General features: G+C 53.2%; 5 protein-coding genes across 5 annotated transcripts; 2 read left to right on the forward strand and 3 right to left on the reverse strand.

Annotated features, from left to right (window-relative positions):
• Positions 1–848: 848 nt before the first annotated feature.
• On the forward strand, positions 849–3,026 carry BROUX77_005050 (uncharacterized protein; the record flags this gene model as incomplete). Its single annotated transcript, XM_073749881.1, has 4 exons — positions 849–1,286; positions 1,360–1,367; positions 1,444–1,517; positions 1,582–3,026. The coding sequence occupies 4 exons, from the start codon at positions 849–851 to the stop codon at positions 3,024–3,026; spliced, it is 1,965 nt and encodes a 654-aa protein (XP_073605507.1).
• Positions 3,027–3,384: 358 nt separating this feature from the next.
• On the reverse strand, positions 3,385–3,890 carry BROUX77_005051 (uncharacterized protein; the record flags this gene model as incomplete). Its single annotated transcript, XM_073749882.1, has 2 exons — positions 3,385–3,785; positions 3,866–3,890. The coding sequence occupies 2 exons, from the start codon at positions 3,888–3,890 to the stop codon at positions 3,385–3,387; spliced, it is 426 nt and encodes a 141-aa protein (XP_073605508.1).
• Positions 3,891–4,515: 625 nt separating this feature from the next.
• Positions 4,516–6,249, forward strand: BROUX77_005052 (uncharacterized protein; the record flags this gene model as incomplete). The annotated part of the gene is made up of 3 exons (XM_073749883.1): positions 4,516–4,547; positions 4,616–4,695; positions 4,793–6,249. The coding sequence occupies 3 exons, from the start codon at positions 4,516–4,518 to the stop codon at positions 6,247–6,249; spliced, it is 1,569 nt and encodes a 522-aa protein (XP_073605509.1).
• Positions 6,250–6,413: 164 nt separating this feature from the next.
• BROUX77_005053 (uncharacterized protein) lies at positions 6,414–9,819 on the reverse strand (the record flags this gene model as incomplete). Its single annotated transcript, XM_073749884.1, has 3 exons — positions 6,414–9,341; positions 9,411–9,725; positions 9,793–9,819. The coding sequence occupies 3 exons, from the start codon at positions 9,817–9,819 to the stop codon at positions 6,414–6,416; spliced, it is 3,270 nt and encodes a 1,089-aa protein (XP_073605510.1).
• A 925-nt stretch (positions 9,820–10,744) lies between these two features.
• On the reverse strand, positions 10,745–12,506 carry BROUX77_005054 (uncharacterized protein; the record flags this gene model as incomplete). Its single annotated transcript, XM_073749885.1, has 3 exons — positions 10,745–11,189; positions 11,273–11,474; positions 11,576–12,506. The coding sequence occupies 3 exons, from the start codon at positions 12,504–12,506 to the stop codon at positions 10,745–10,747; spliced, it is 1,578 nt and encodes a 525-aa protein (XP_073605511.1).
• Between the last annotated feature and the right edge of the window lie 975 nt (positions 12,507–13,481).

The following is a 13,481-nucleotide window of genomic DNA, read 5'->3' on the forward strand; positions in this document are numbered from 1 at the left end:
ACGCTTTTCAACAGGTAACTGCACAAGTCGGTCGACAAACAAACAGCTAGGTGCAGGCTGGCAGCTGCACATTCAGCCCGCGGCTGCTTCCCATTGAAGGAGGCGCTCTTGCTCTATGTGAGCGAGGAGCTTGGACTGATACGGCGGACTTGCGGTCGTGGGGAAAATGAAAAGTGCAGGCGCAAATGTACATACATCCAAGACTTGCATACATTTCCAGGGACAGAAAGCCTGCGAATTCATGAATTCACTCTCTTGGCTCATCTCATCCCTCCTGTTCCTCGCCTCTAGAACCCTCCACCTCCCTGCTGCCATATCTCCGTTGTTCCCGATAAGGCGCATACAGTTTTCCATGTGCAAGCATGGCAGCTATTTGTACATTTGTACTTGTACTTGTGCTGCTGTCAGCTTATTGTCCTTTTGGGCTACCACGCACTCGGTCGGTAAGCCCCCCTTGTCTGGCGGCTCCTTCAGCTGTCTCGCCCCATGTGGCAGGTGCCAGACCCCGGAGTCTCTAGGGTTACTTATCCTCCGCTCCGTCTTATCGCTTATCATACAAGTGACTCACCCCGCTATATCAACGACTCTCCTTTGTTGTGGCGTGCTTCATTGTCAAGGCTTATCGCATCGTTGATTTTCTTAGCGCTCACGTCTCTTGAGGTATCTTCGCTTTGTGTGGCCCACTTCTCTACCTAGACTCTAACGATAAACAGCTTGACACAAGCCTCATCTAAACTTCTGCCGAGTCGGAGCACTTGTTTATCCTGTACAACATAGACTCTTCGCCATCTTCACATATACGTCTTATTCAGAGAGCCCAGACGTACCCTCACTCCCAAACATAAGCCATGTCTGAGTCTTCTGCGCCTCCCCCGGCCGCAGCTGCTGCCTCGCCCTCCAATGCCACTGCCGAGATCACGGCCGCCGTGGCCAAGCTCGTGCTGGACGAGGAGACGGGAGAAATGGTGTCCAAGAACGAACTGAAGAAGCGTATGCAGAAGCGTGCCAAGAAGGCTGCCGCTGCTCAGCACAAGGCCAAGGCTGCTGCTGAGAAGAAGCCTGACGCAGACAAGCCCAAGCCGGCCAAGAAGGAGGCCGAGGCCGAGTCCCCGCTGGACCCTGACGCCATGTTCAAGCAGGGCTTCCTCGCTGACGTTTTCAACATCCGCCCCATGAAGCCCGTTATCACACGTTTCCCCCCGGAGCCCAATGGCTATCTTCATTTGGGTCATGCCAAGGCTATTGCCATCAACTTTGGCTTCGCTCGCTTCCATGGCGGCAAGACTGTGAGTCTTTCTACAACTGAAACAAAAAAGAAAAGGTATTCCAATTCAAACTGTTACTAACTCAGAGATTCAGATTCTTCGGTATGTTCATGGGCTACATGGTTGTCTGTGGTGATCTTTGTACAATTCAACAAATCTCCAATACTGACACACACAGCTTCGACGATACCAACCCTGACGCCGAGGAAGAAAAGTACTTCACTGCTATCAAGGAGATGATTGCCTGGCTTGGTAAGCCACCGCTTTAGGCCTTTGCTATCTGCTTTTGCTTTCAACTAACGTCCATGTCCTTCAGGATTTAAGCCCGCTACTGTCACCCACTCCAGTGATAACTTCCAAAAGCTGTACGATCTGGCCGAGAAGCTAATTGACCTTGGCAAGGCCTACGTCTGCCACTGCGACGCTGCTGCCATCAAGATCCAGCGTGGCGGTGAAAACGGCTCCATTCCCCGCACTCGCTGCGAGCATGCCGAGACCGACAAAGCCACTAATCTTGCCAAGTTCCGTGATATGCGCGATGGCAAGTACGCACCTCAAACCGCTGTTCTGCGCATGAAGCAGGACATTGTCAACAACAACCCTCAGATGTGGGATCTAGCTGCCTACCGCATTCCCAAGAACCAGACACACCACGTTCGCACCGGCGACAAGTGGAAAATCTACCCCACCTACGACTTCACCCACGGCCTGTGTGACAGTTTTGAAAACGTCACCCACTCGCTGTGCACCACCGAGTTTGTGCTGTCTCGTGAGAGTTACGAGTGGCTCAACACCAGCCTCGGTGTCTACGAGCCCATGCAGCGCGAGTATGGCCGTCTCAATGTTGCCGGTACTGTCATGAGCAAGCGTGCTCTGCGTACCTTGGTCGAACAGGGCTACGTCCGGGGCTGGGATGATCCTCGCCTATACACCCTGATTGCTATTCGCCGCCGTGGTGTGCCTCCTGGCGCAATTCTGTCTTTCATCAACGAGCTTGGTGTCACTACGGCCAAGAGTGTCATCCAGATTGCCCGCTTTGAGCAAGCCGTCCGCAAGTATCTTGAGACTACAGTTCCCCGTCTGATGCTTGTTTTAGACCCTGTACCCCTTATCATTGAAGATATTGGTGACCTGGAGAACACAGAGCTAGATCTACCGTTCTCGCCTAAGGACCCTAAGATGGGCTCGCACAAGGTCAAGCTCAGTAAGACGTTGTACATTGACCGCAGCGACTTCCGCGAAGAGGACAGCAAGGGATACTTCCGCCTGGCTCCCAACAAGAGCGTTGGCCTGCTTCAGCTGCCGTTCCCCGTCAAGGCAGTATCTTACACCAAAGACGAGACTACCGGAAAGGTCACCGAGATTCGCGCCGTGTTTGACCGTGAGGGCAAGAAGCCCAAGACATACATCCAGTGGGTTGGCGCTGATGCCCTCCCTACAGAGGTGCGCATCTACAAGCAGCTCTTCAAGAGCGACGACCCCATGACCCTCAAGGAGGGTTACCTCAGCGACATCAACCCCGACAGCGAGACGGTCTGGCCCTCTGCCCTAATCGAGTCGGGCATTGCTGACGTCAAAGCCCGCGCGCCGTGGCCCGCTACCGAGGGCGAGCAAAAGACTGGCGAGAGCACTGAGCCGGCTGCCGAGACAGTGCGGTTCCAGGGCATGCGCGTGGCGTACTTTGCAATGGACCCTGACTCTACCGAGGAAAAGCTCGTGCTGAATCAGATTGTCTCGCTCAAGGAGGATTCGGGCAAATAAGCATGAGACGGCAAAGGAACGTAAATAGTGGTGTGGACAACGGATAAGAAAGTAGGTGTTTGTCCAGCCGCGAGGAGGGCTGGATTCATGGCATATTTCCTTTTTTTTCTTCTATTTTTTACCGTTGATAGACATTGATAGAAACTTTGTGTGAACATGAGGTCGCTGTGAAGCTTTGGTTTGCTGGTGAGCAAAACAACAGTGTTTTAGAAAGTGCAACATGCGTGAACTATTTGGTATTGGTACATGGGTATCGGCCGTGGCCCTGTGTAGCCGATACAGCCAAGACGGACAGGCCGTTCGGGTAAAGCTCATTCTTCTAGACTCCCACCCCCCAAGCTCATTCAATCCTACCGCTTTACTTCTTCGCCAGCCGCCGCTGCTCCTCCTCCTTTTTAGCTCTCATGGCCTCCATCTCCTTCATGTAGCGCTCAGTCTCGACATCGCGCCAGTCCTTTTCCTCGGGCTCATTGCCGTCGGTGACGCGCGCGCCCGTCGCAAAAGCCGGTGCGCCCGCATACAGCTGGTAGTTGACGCCCTGGTCGGCTTCCTGCATGTGCTTGTAGCTGACGGGCATGTTGCCGCGGAAGCGCTTGCGCATGTCGACCAGCCCGCGCCGGCACTCGCCAAAGCCGCGCTTGAGCTGCAGGCATGCCGGCGGCAGCGAGTCGACGTGCGGCTTGCGCAGGCAGTCGGCTGCGGAGTTGCGCTGCACCATGACGCAGTCGGATTGCTGAAGGCACTGGGCCAGGGCGTCGCCTTTCGGGGAAGGGTTAGTCGGGCGATCGGCAGCAAGAGCCCGGGAGCGGGGGTTGGCTCTGGATTTAGGGTTCACATACGAAGCTCTCTACATGAGTTTGGCATTGTGGATAGTGTGCAAGAAGACGCTGCGACTTTGTATCGCTCTTTAGACGCAGTGAGCTTTGCTCCTCAACCATGTCGTTGATAAAAGGCAGCTCAACATGGTTCGACGAGCGGGTAATATCCGGCTAAACACGGGTTTATTTACATATCTTATCAGGCCAACTCCATGTCACTATATGCCATATATATCCTAGTTGGGCGCCGCCTGCTGACGTCATGCTTATTTTCTCTAGTCCTCGGGTTAGGGCTTGTAATAGACAGAAAAAGCGGCAGCTCCTTCCACTTTGGCAATTCAAACCCCGGACAATTGTTTATTTTCAGCGTGGCGTCTGATTCCTGGAGAAATATTTGGCAACTGCATTGTTCACGCCTTCTTGTTTGGATAGGCACCTACCCGTCTCTCTTCTTCTTGTTTCCTTCTTTTTGTTCCATTGTTTTCTTTCCTGCCTTCTTTCTCTTCACCTTTTGACTCTCGAGACTGTCTCGAGTCCTTCTTTTTTTCTTCTTTCTTCTCATTCACTTCTTAATATTTATTTGTTAAATTTGTTTTAATTTATCCCCCCTTTTTTTCCTGCGTCTCTGTCGTCCGTTCACTTTCTTCTTTTCTCATTCAGAACCATCAAAAATGCCAATGCCATTCGTGGGTCGGCTTAACCCGTGAGTTGTCCCGTAACCCTTATGCCGAAACACCGCCGGCCGGCTTCCTACTAACACGGCGTCTGCAGGGCCGAGTACCTGGCGTTGGTGGTCTCATTTGCGCTTGTCGGCTTTGAAGCGTTAATTCGTGTCATGACACTTGCCTTGCGTAAGTTCTTGCCCTTCATTCTGGATCCTCGCCAGAGAGTCAGGACCCCCTGCTTGTTTTGCATCTAATCAAACCAATCTAACTCTTCCATGCGCAGCAACCTCGCTTCTGTCCTTCTTTTATGGCGCATCGCGGCGGCTCTTCCTTTGCTATGCTTCAAGGCCGACAGCCACTGAGTTGGCCAGCCTCTCTGTTGTCGAGGATCCAGATGAAATCTCAGACTTCCCAAGCTACGTCTCATCCGACGACGGCTCGTGCTCACTTGCGCCGTCGGCCTTGCGCGATGCCTCTGATTTCGTCGATCTGTGCCGCTTGCATGGTTACGAGGCCGAAGAGCATGTAGTGCAGACCAAAGACGGATATCTATTAGGCCTGCACCGGCTAGCATGGAAAAAGGGCGAGGAAGGTCAACGGGTTAACGACGGCCCTGAGAGCATCCATAAGCGCGTAGTCTACTTGCACCACGGCCTCCTAATGAACAGCGAGGTGTGGGTGTGTCAGACCGAGGCACGCCGCTCGCTGCCGTTCCAGCTTGTGGAGCGCGGCTTTGACGTGTGGTTGGGAAACAACCGCGGCAACAAGTACTCGAAGAAATCCGTCAACCGCTCGCCGACCGACCCTGCCTTTTGGAACTTCAGCATCGACGAGTTTGCCTTTCATGACATCCCCGACAGCATTGAATATGTGCTGACCACCACGGACCAGCCCAGTCTGTCGTACATTGGCTTCTCGCAGGGCACGGCCCAGGCTTTTGCCGCGCTGTCCATCCACCCGCAGCTCAATAACCAGATCAACGTCTTCATTGCCCTGGCGCCCGCCATGTCTCCGGCCGGTCTGTCGAACGGCATTGTCGACGCGCTCGTCAAGGCGTCGCCGCAGGTGCTGTTCCTGCTGTTTGGCCGTGGCTCAATCCTCGGCTCTGCCACGCTGTGGCAGTCCATCTTGTATCCGCCCATCTTTGTGCGCATGGTTGACCGCGGCATGCGCTTCCTGTTCAACTGGCAGACGCGCAACATCACCGAGACGCAGAAACTCGCCGCCTACCCGCACCTCTACTCGTACACCAGCACCAAGAGCGTCGTGCACTGGTTCCAGATCATCCGTAACAAGACCTTCCAGATGTACGACGACGACGTGGCCGCCATGCCCATGCCGCTGGTCGGCCTGCAGGGCTCCGCTTCCAAGTACACGCGCGTCGCCCGCTATCCCACACGCAACATCAAGACGCCCATTGCCCTCGTCTACGGCGGCAGCGACTCGCTCGTCGACATTCGCGTGATGCTGCGCGAGCTGCCCGACCGCACCGTGGCCACCGAGGTACCGCACTACGAGCACCTTGATTTCCTCTGGGCCGCCGATGTCGACCAGCAGGTCTTTGCCCACGTCTACGACGCGCTGGATAGCTTCACCAGCCCTATTCCGGGCCAGGGCGAGTTTGAGCGGTACCGCCGCGCGAGACAGGCGAGCATGTCAATGGCAAATCAGCTGCGGGAGCGCAGAGAGGCAAAGCGCGGAGTAGCTGATGCGAATGGAAGACTAGCAAATGGATGCTAGCCCGGGACAATGTTCAATATATATTTGCTTTGTGCTTGTTTAGTGATTGTCATTTATTCGAAAGGGCGTGATTGTGTAACTACATCTCAAATGCCTAGATAGACGACTGGCTTAGTGTAATTAGTTAACACAATAACTATATCCCATCTCGTACAGACCCAGCTCTACTTGCGCTTGCCTTGGCCTCCGCCATTCTTACCCCCCTTGCCGCCCTTGCCCTGGTCTTTTTTTCCACCTGCACCACTACTGCCACCGCCAACCGAGCCGCCGGCAATCATAACGCGCACCTTGCTTACCGGCACGACATTGACCACCTCCTCAGGCTTCAGCCCGCGCAGCAGCTCCGTCTCGCGCGGCCACATGCGCTCCGTGTCCTGGGCCTTGTCGTCGATGGCGCCCTTGGACGCAGCAGCAACCTTCCATCGCTCCAGAATCTCGCGAACCGCCTTGCCCTTCTTCAACGCGCCCGGCTGCAGCTTGACCTTGTACTTGATGCGGGCCATGGCAGTCCACGGGCCCGAAACGGGTATGACGTCGAGAATGTCGTCGCCGGGCGCTGGCGTGGCGACAAGGCATTCGAGCGCCGAGACAAAGTCGGGGTCCTCGTCGTCGTCGTCGTCGTCCTGCGCTGCGCCCGCTGCCTCGATCTGCTTGCGGCGGCGGGCTTCGTGGGCCGCTGCGTCGCGCTGATGCTTCTCGTGCTGGGCGCGGCGGCGGGCTTTGGCTGCTTCAGCTTCAGATTCACGCTGGGCTTTCGCCTTGGCTTCGGCTTCGGCTTTCTGGCGGCCGGCGGTTGCGCCGAGGAGAAGCTCAGCAGCAGCGCGGTCTTCGTCGTCTTGGTGCTTGTACTTGGAGGCGATTTTCTTGAGCTTGGCCTTCTGGCCGCGTTTGAGTGGCGCCTTCTTGTCACCTCCGGCGACGGAGGGGGCCACAGATGATGGCGTAGATGGCGAAGCTTCCTGGTCCGGATCTTGAGTATTAATGTGGGTAGAAAGGGTATCATCACTCGACTCCTGACGGGTGTTGGTGACAGGAGACTCGTCCTCTTGTAGTTCCTGGGAGGGCGAAGAAGCAGAAATGTTGGTTTTTTCCACTTGTTTAGCGAGGCTATCAGCTGCTTCGCCATCAATGTTATCTGCGTCTTGTTCTGGAAGGGAGCTAGAAGATAACGGGTTGGCCTTTTTATTAGCCAAGCCCTCGTCGTCATTATCGCTGTTGCTGTTGTTATCATCAGCATTTTCATCATCTTTCACCCCTTTATCTAAAACCTTCTTCTTGACTACACGTGTGTACACGCGATGCTTGGAGTGGTTTGCCTGAGCGCTCGTCTCGCTCACTCTGAACATGACTCCGAAGCCAATCAACAGCTGGGGAGGAGGCAGGAAGTTCTTCGCCCCTTGCACAATGAACTGCCCCGGAGGCAAGAAATCGCCAGCAGCGGACTTTTTGGTCAATTGGTCGGCGCGAACCCACCAAGCACCCAGGCCAGCCTTGCTATCCCAGGCCTCGGATGAAGCTACAGCCAAGGTTCCAGCCTGGCCCAGCGTCGAGGGTGGGATCGGAGCATCGGGGGCAGCTGCAGCGTCGTTCTTGATGACGACAGAGCAGGCTCCCGCGATATCAGCTGAAGCCCAGACGTCGCCTCTTTTGAGATGGCGCTGGTAAAGCATGTCGGCCTGTGTGGGATCTTTACTCGCAAGCACAAGATATCCATCAGAAGAGACGAACCAAAGAAACTTTTCAAACCAAAAAGGCACACGGATCTGATGCAGGACGGGCTTCTCCTGGCGCAGGCCATGCTTGAGGTCAGCCTTGATCTTTTGCTCGGCGTTCTTCAACGCGATCACAGACTGCTCGGCCGTCTTATGTTTCTTTTCTGCGGCGGTGCGTTTCTGGTCATAGTATTCGCGGGCGTTACTCCATGGACTGAGTTTCAGGTTGACGTCCACCTGTAGGCGCTTGTCGAGAGCTTTGGGTTGATTACGGAATTTCGTCTTTTTATTGGCCGTGGCGTCATCTTCATCACTCTCACTCTCATCTTCAGAGCTTTCGTCCACTGAAGACGCAGTTTCGTAACCGTCATCCTCGTTGTCATCGTCTTCGTTAGCCTCGTTCAACAGCAATGTAATAGTGCTCTCAGCTAGCTTTAAGGGCAGTTTAATAATCTCAGCCACGGGATTCTTGCGCTTTTGCTCACGCTCAATCAGCTTGCCCGCATCAACCCAGTCCATGCCTTCATCCAGGAGGCCATTGACAGCATCGATAGCCTCCTGGACACGTTCAAGATTGGCCTCAATGGCGGCAGCCTTTTGCAGATTGAGTACAGCCACGCTCTCTAAGCCCTCAAGGCGCTTGGCCTGGTCGTTCCGTGCCGCATCCAGCTTTTTCTTTGCTATGACTTCCCGTTCATTCAACCTTGACTCAAGTTTTTGGCCTTCAATGGAGGAGAAGAAGGTGTCCACTGTTTTGTTGAAGCCATCAATGGTGATGATACTGACGTCCTGGTTGTTGTTGAACTTGTGCGGTAAGAATGGATGAAAATCATCGTATAGAAGGACTTCTTGTGTTACAGGCTCTTGCACTGCTGCACTATCGTCCAGAGGCTGAATGGCGCGTGTCTGTTTGCGGGCAATAATGTAACCATTTGATGTCTTTGACTGGATGATATTGTCGGATAATTCTAGTGCAGAGGTCAGAGCGGAATGGAGGGCTTCTAGAGTTTCGTCGCGAGACAGAATGTCGGCCAGTGGAATGGATACATCAAATTGAGCCTGGGCAAGGGCGTGCTCAACTAGCATAGGCGGGAGCTCAGACAGGGAAACGGCAATGCCCTTGCGCAGGTCATCGCCCGGCTTAGATTTCTTCTTTGTTGCTGGTACCTTGGTTCTAGCGGCTGCGGACTTGGCGATGACTGCTTCTAGCGCAGACCGGACTCGGTCTGTTGTGAGCTCGGGAATACCAGCAAAATTCTGGCGGTTGTCGAGACGGTAGTTCAAGCCAACGCTTTGAGGCTCCTGGCCTTCGCCTTCGGGCACATTGCGCTGCAGAGCTAGAATCTTGAGATCGGCGTCGGTGAGGATAATGTTTCCACTCTAGACACAAGGCGTACATGTTAGTCAAGCCAACCTTTTATTTTACAAAGCCTTTGGAACCAAACTCACAGCAAAGAACTCCAGGTACATTCGGTATTGGCCATCGCTAAACTGGAACTCTAGCACACGGTCGGTGCCAATCTGCGCTACTGACGTGACTCGCCGCGTCTTGAGGAACTTGCGCAGGCGCGCTACAAATGCCGACGGCTCCTGGGCTGTTGTGCGCGCGAACTCGGTCACATGGCATCGGAAGCCTGTTTCAATGACGAGCTGTTTCTTGTGGTCGGGCTTGGAGAGTTTGATGAGAAAGATCTTGGAGGAGAGGTCGTAGATGTTGGAGACTCGCAGCGACGGGAGCACCTGGTTGAGCTCGTGAGCAATAACCTGTGGCTAGGGTTAGAACGGCATGATGGCTATGTGACTAGAAGCTGTAGATGTGGCTTGCCTTGACGTCTAACGAGGAGAACCGCTGCTTCATTGTGGCCGGCTGTGTGCAATAGACAAGAGACAAGAGCAATAAGCAACAAGAGGACAAAATAAAATCAACACCTGAGACAACGTAAAAGCCAATAAGACGAGAAGCCTTGTGTCAATGAAAACCGGAACAGTGTCGTCAGCGCCAAAGACGAGAAATTTAGAAGCTTGCGGCCGAGGGACTACTTGGAGGGGCTAGTCAGAGTCGGTGTGAATCTTGAGCTAGTGTGGGGACATGGTATGAATATGGGTGCTTAGCAGGTGTGAATACTTTTTTTCTCTGGAAAGAAAAGATTGAAGTGACCCACTTCTTCCTGCTTCTCTCATCCACCCACATGCTTGTACCACATTAAACTTGTTTGTGCGACGCAAGGGCGGGACCAAGTCAAGATTCAGACGTCGTTCTGTGAGCTTCCAACTCGTTTGGCTACAACTCTGCAAGATGTTGGGTGTATATTGTCTCAGTCAATCTTGGGGCGCCTAAGTGTGCCTCAAATTTAGGGTCAGGATCTGTAAAAATACGAGCAGCTATGAGGAAACACCGTAAAGAAATATACTGGAAAGCAATCCAGGCGTTATCTCAGGTCGACATAAGTTAACTTCCGAACAGTTGCCCGTTCCCGAAGCCTCGATGGCACGGTTGTCAGCTCTATTAAGTTTTCTGCACAAACTCCCGTGCATATGCTTCCATTAAACAACCGAGTTCCATGCCAAGTTTCTCGGATGTTCCAGAATGCCTTTGAACACTATCAGCTAGGTAGATCCCCAATACAACTAGGACATTTTACTGCTCATCCTGCCACCCTACATAAAGCACGCCCATGCCCTGCGTTACATTGTTTCAGTACATAGTATCTGCATTGCAATGGTTATTTAGAAATTATCATTATGCGTTCGTTCTTAAGTATCCCTTTGGCGTACCCATCCATCTAGGTAGGTTTTTGGCCATATACCACGTGCATTGTCATGCCCAGTTTCAGCGAATCATCCATGTATGACTGTCGAACCTGCACCAGAAAGACCTCGACTTGTTGTCTCGTCCACCCAAGCCCGCGCGTCAGCGGCCCAAGCGCTGTAGCCTGGACACTAGCAAGAAAGAGACTGCGCCACAGCAGACCCTCGTCGCCGGCCCAGGCGCCAATGGGCACGTGGAACATGCGCTCAGTAACATTGACAAAGCCGGATTCCGAGAGCTGGTTAGCCAGACGGCCGCTTGCAACCATGTGGACGCTGACACCCCGCTCCGACAAACCATCGCGCACAAGGCGCCAGTATTGACCGACTGGTTCATTTTTAACATCTTTTTCTCTATTGAGGGCGTAAGGAATGTAATCGAGTTCCTGGAGTTCGATCCAGCCGCCAGGCTTGAGATTCCTTCGTGGAAGTTAGCAAATGAATAACATAGTAGGGACAAATTTTTCAGCTCGACAAAAGAAAAACGCAAGAATTTGGCATACATAAAAGAGTTCCGTAAGACCCGTGGCCAATTCCGGACGGCTAATGCCGCATGGCGCGCGTGGATAAGGTCAAAAGGCTGGGAATACATCCATGCGCCCTCCATATCATCGACCATGAAGCAAACGTTTGGCGGTACCCAATTGGGTTGGATTGGGCTTAAATCTATGCCTCTCAGGAGAGCGCTGGGATACCTATCGGCCACTAAAATCAAAAGAAATATAAGTTAGTAATGCAGCCATTTCAAGAGAGACACATAGAGCAGTGTGTTTATGAGCATGTCTAGTCCACATCTGACAACGTACTATCAATGGCCCATTGGCCTGTCCCAGTGCCTAGGTCGAGTATTCGTTGTGGCGTGTCGCCAATAGGCGAAAAATGTAGTTGGTCTTCAAACAGCATCATGACGAGCTCGTGTCGGATTTGTTCGTTCTCCTGCTCATCTGCATCGTTAGGGAAGTTGTAGCTCCCCTCCATGAACCAGTGATATCGGCGGCCATTTTCAAAGGGGTAGTCGTGCGTCCCTTGTCGAATCGAGGTGCTAGCAACAGAGACATATTCTTCTTCTAAAGGGTCGTGGGGGTCGGGGTGATGGGTCTGAAACTCGGCCACAGGCGGAGGTGAGACCAAATTGGAAGACGTGTATGTTAGGTTCCCACTGTCAAGAGTATCCCCGATCGTCAACGGCGCCAAGGAGTTGGATATAGATTCACCCAGGGCTTCATCTGGTAAATCTGGTAGTGGAAGGGGGGTCGATCTTTGTAGTAGAGAAAGGGATGAGTCGCGAGAGTCGAGGGCATCGGCAACGGCAGATGAAGAGGGTGTGCGATTACTAAAGCGCTGCAATATGGGGTGCTTCATAAGACGGCGAGATCGCGAGATTGATGGTGGCGGTGTTGCGGGCTTGATGATTCCATTTGGTTTGGCTGAGGCAGTAAAAGACGGCGAAGTAGTTGTTGAGCTTGATGAGACGGTGGTCAGGCAGGAGTCTGCGGTAGAGGAGGAGGAAGCCATGGTGCGGAGGCGGCCGGGTATGTGGTCTTTTTCGGGCGGTGGGGGCGGCGGAGGCGAGGGAGGCGACAGATACGATGAAAAGGAGAGAGAGAAATCGACGGACGGCTCGGACGCGGAGTGGGCAGCTGGCGCACCACGGTTGAAACTCAGGTCTGGAGGAGAGACACGGGAATGGGAATAAGTATCGGGATCGAAGCCAAGAGAGCCCAGTTGCGCCTTCATGATTGGACTGTAAATGTGATTTGGCCGGCACAGGGATAGAGAGCGTCTGCAAGATTTCGTCGTTGGGGATGGAGTAAGGAGAACAAAGACCAGGCGCTATAGAATAAGTATCGGGCGGAAGGTGGGCGTCGATTGAAAGTTGGTTTTCTTTAGCTTTGGATGCAGATGCAGGCGCAGGCGTAGGCGCAGATGCAGGAAGAAAGCGTGTAGGGGAATGATGCACAAGCAGTAGGTTGATAAAGAAAAGGAATCGTTTCGCTGCAGCAGGGAGGGGTATATGTTGAAATTTAATGTATGTTGTATGTACAAGTACGTGCGCATGTATAAACGGACGTGTAACTCGATAACAGTTAGTTATGGCAAGCAAAACCAGACAGCGCCAGGTAGACAAAGGAGCATGCGGCCGAAGACGAAGGATGAAAGCCGAAGCTGAAGAAGCACTTTGATAGAGCGGATGTCAGACAAACAAGTGAGACAAGGAACTGTCAGATGCCGAGGGCGAAGGCAAGAGCCGTGGCGAGCCTAGGAGTGGGCGGGACGAAACAGAGCTCGAGAAATGAAGGAAGAAAAAATTCCCGGCGGAGATGAAGATCGCGAAAAATAAAAAAATAAAAATAAAAAAGCAAAGGAAAGGAAAGGAAAATTTGATGCAGGGCAAGATTGAGGACAGTATTCTCCCGACGATATGCCCGGCCTCAGGAAGGCACTACTTCAGATGACGGAGGTTCTTTCGTTTTCAGGAAGGTCGGGGTGAGGAAAGATCGGGCTCGGAAGCGGGAGTGATTGCCAGGCTTGGCAGACTCGTTCTTGCCTTTTAGGGGGCGACTGCTCTTAGTTGAAGAATGAGGGACGCCCGAGCCACAACGGAGCAAGAACGCGGCAAAATGAGACGAAGTAGGTGCAACTACTTGAATAAACAAAAAGCACGAGATGTTCACCGAGACGATAAAAACCTCGAGAGAACTAGTGGTGGGT

The sequence above is a fragment of the Berkeleyomyces rouxiae genome (assembly GCF_048999995.1).
Source record: "Berkeleyomyces rouxiae strain 22BRR77 chromosome Unknown BrBRR77_ptg000004l, whole genome shotgun sequence".
NCBI lineage: Eukaryota > Fungi > Ascomycota > Sordariomycetes > Microascales > Ceratocystidaceae > Berkeleyomyces > Berkeleyomyces rouxiae.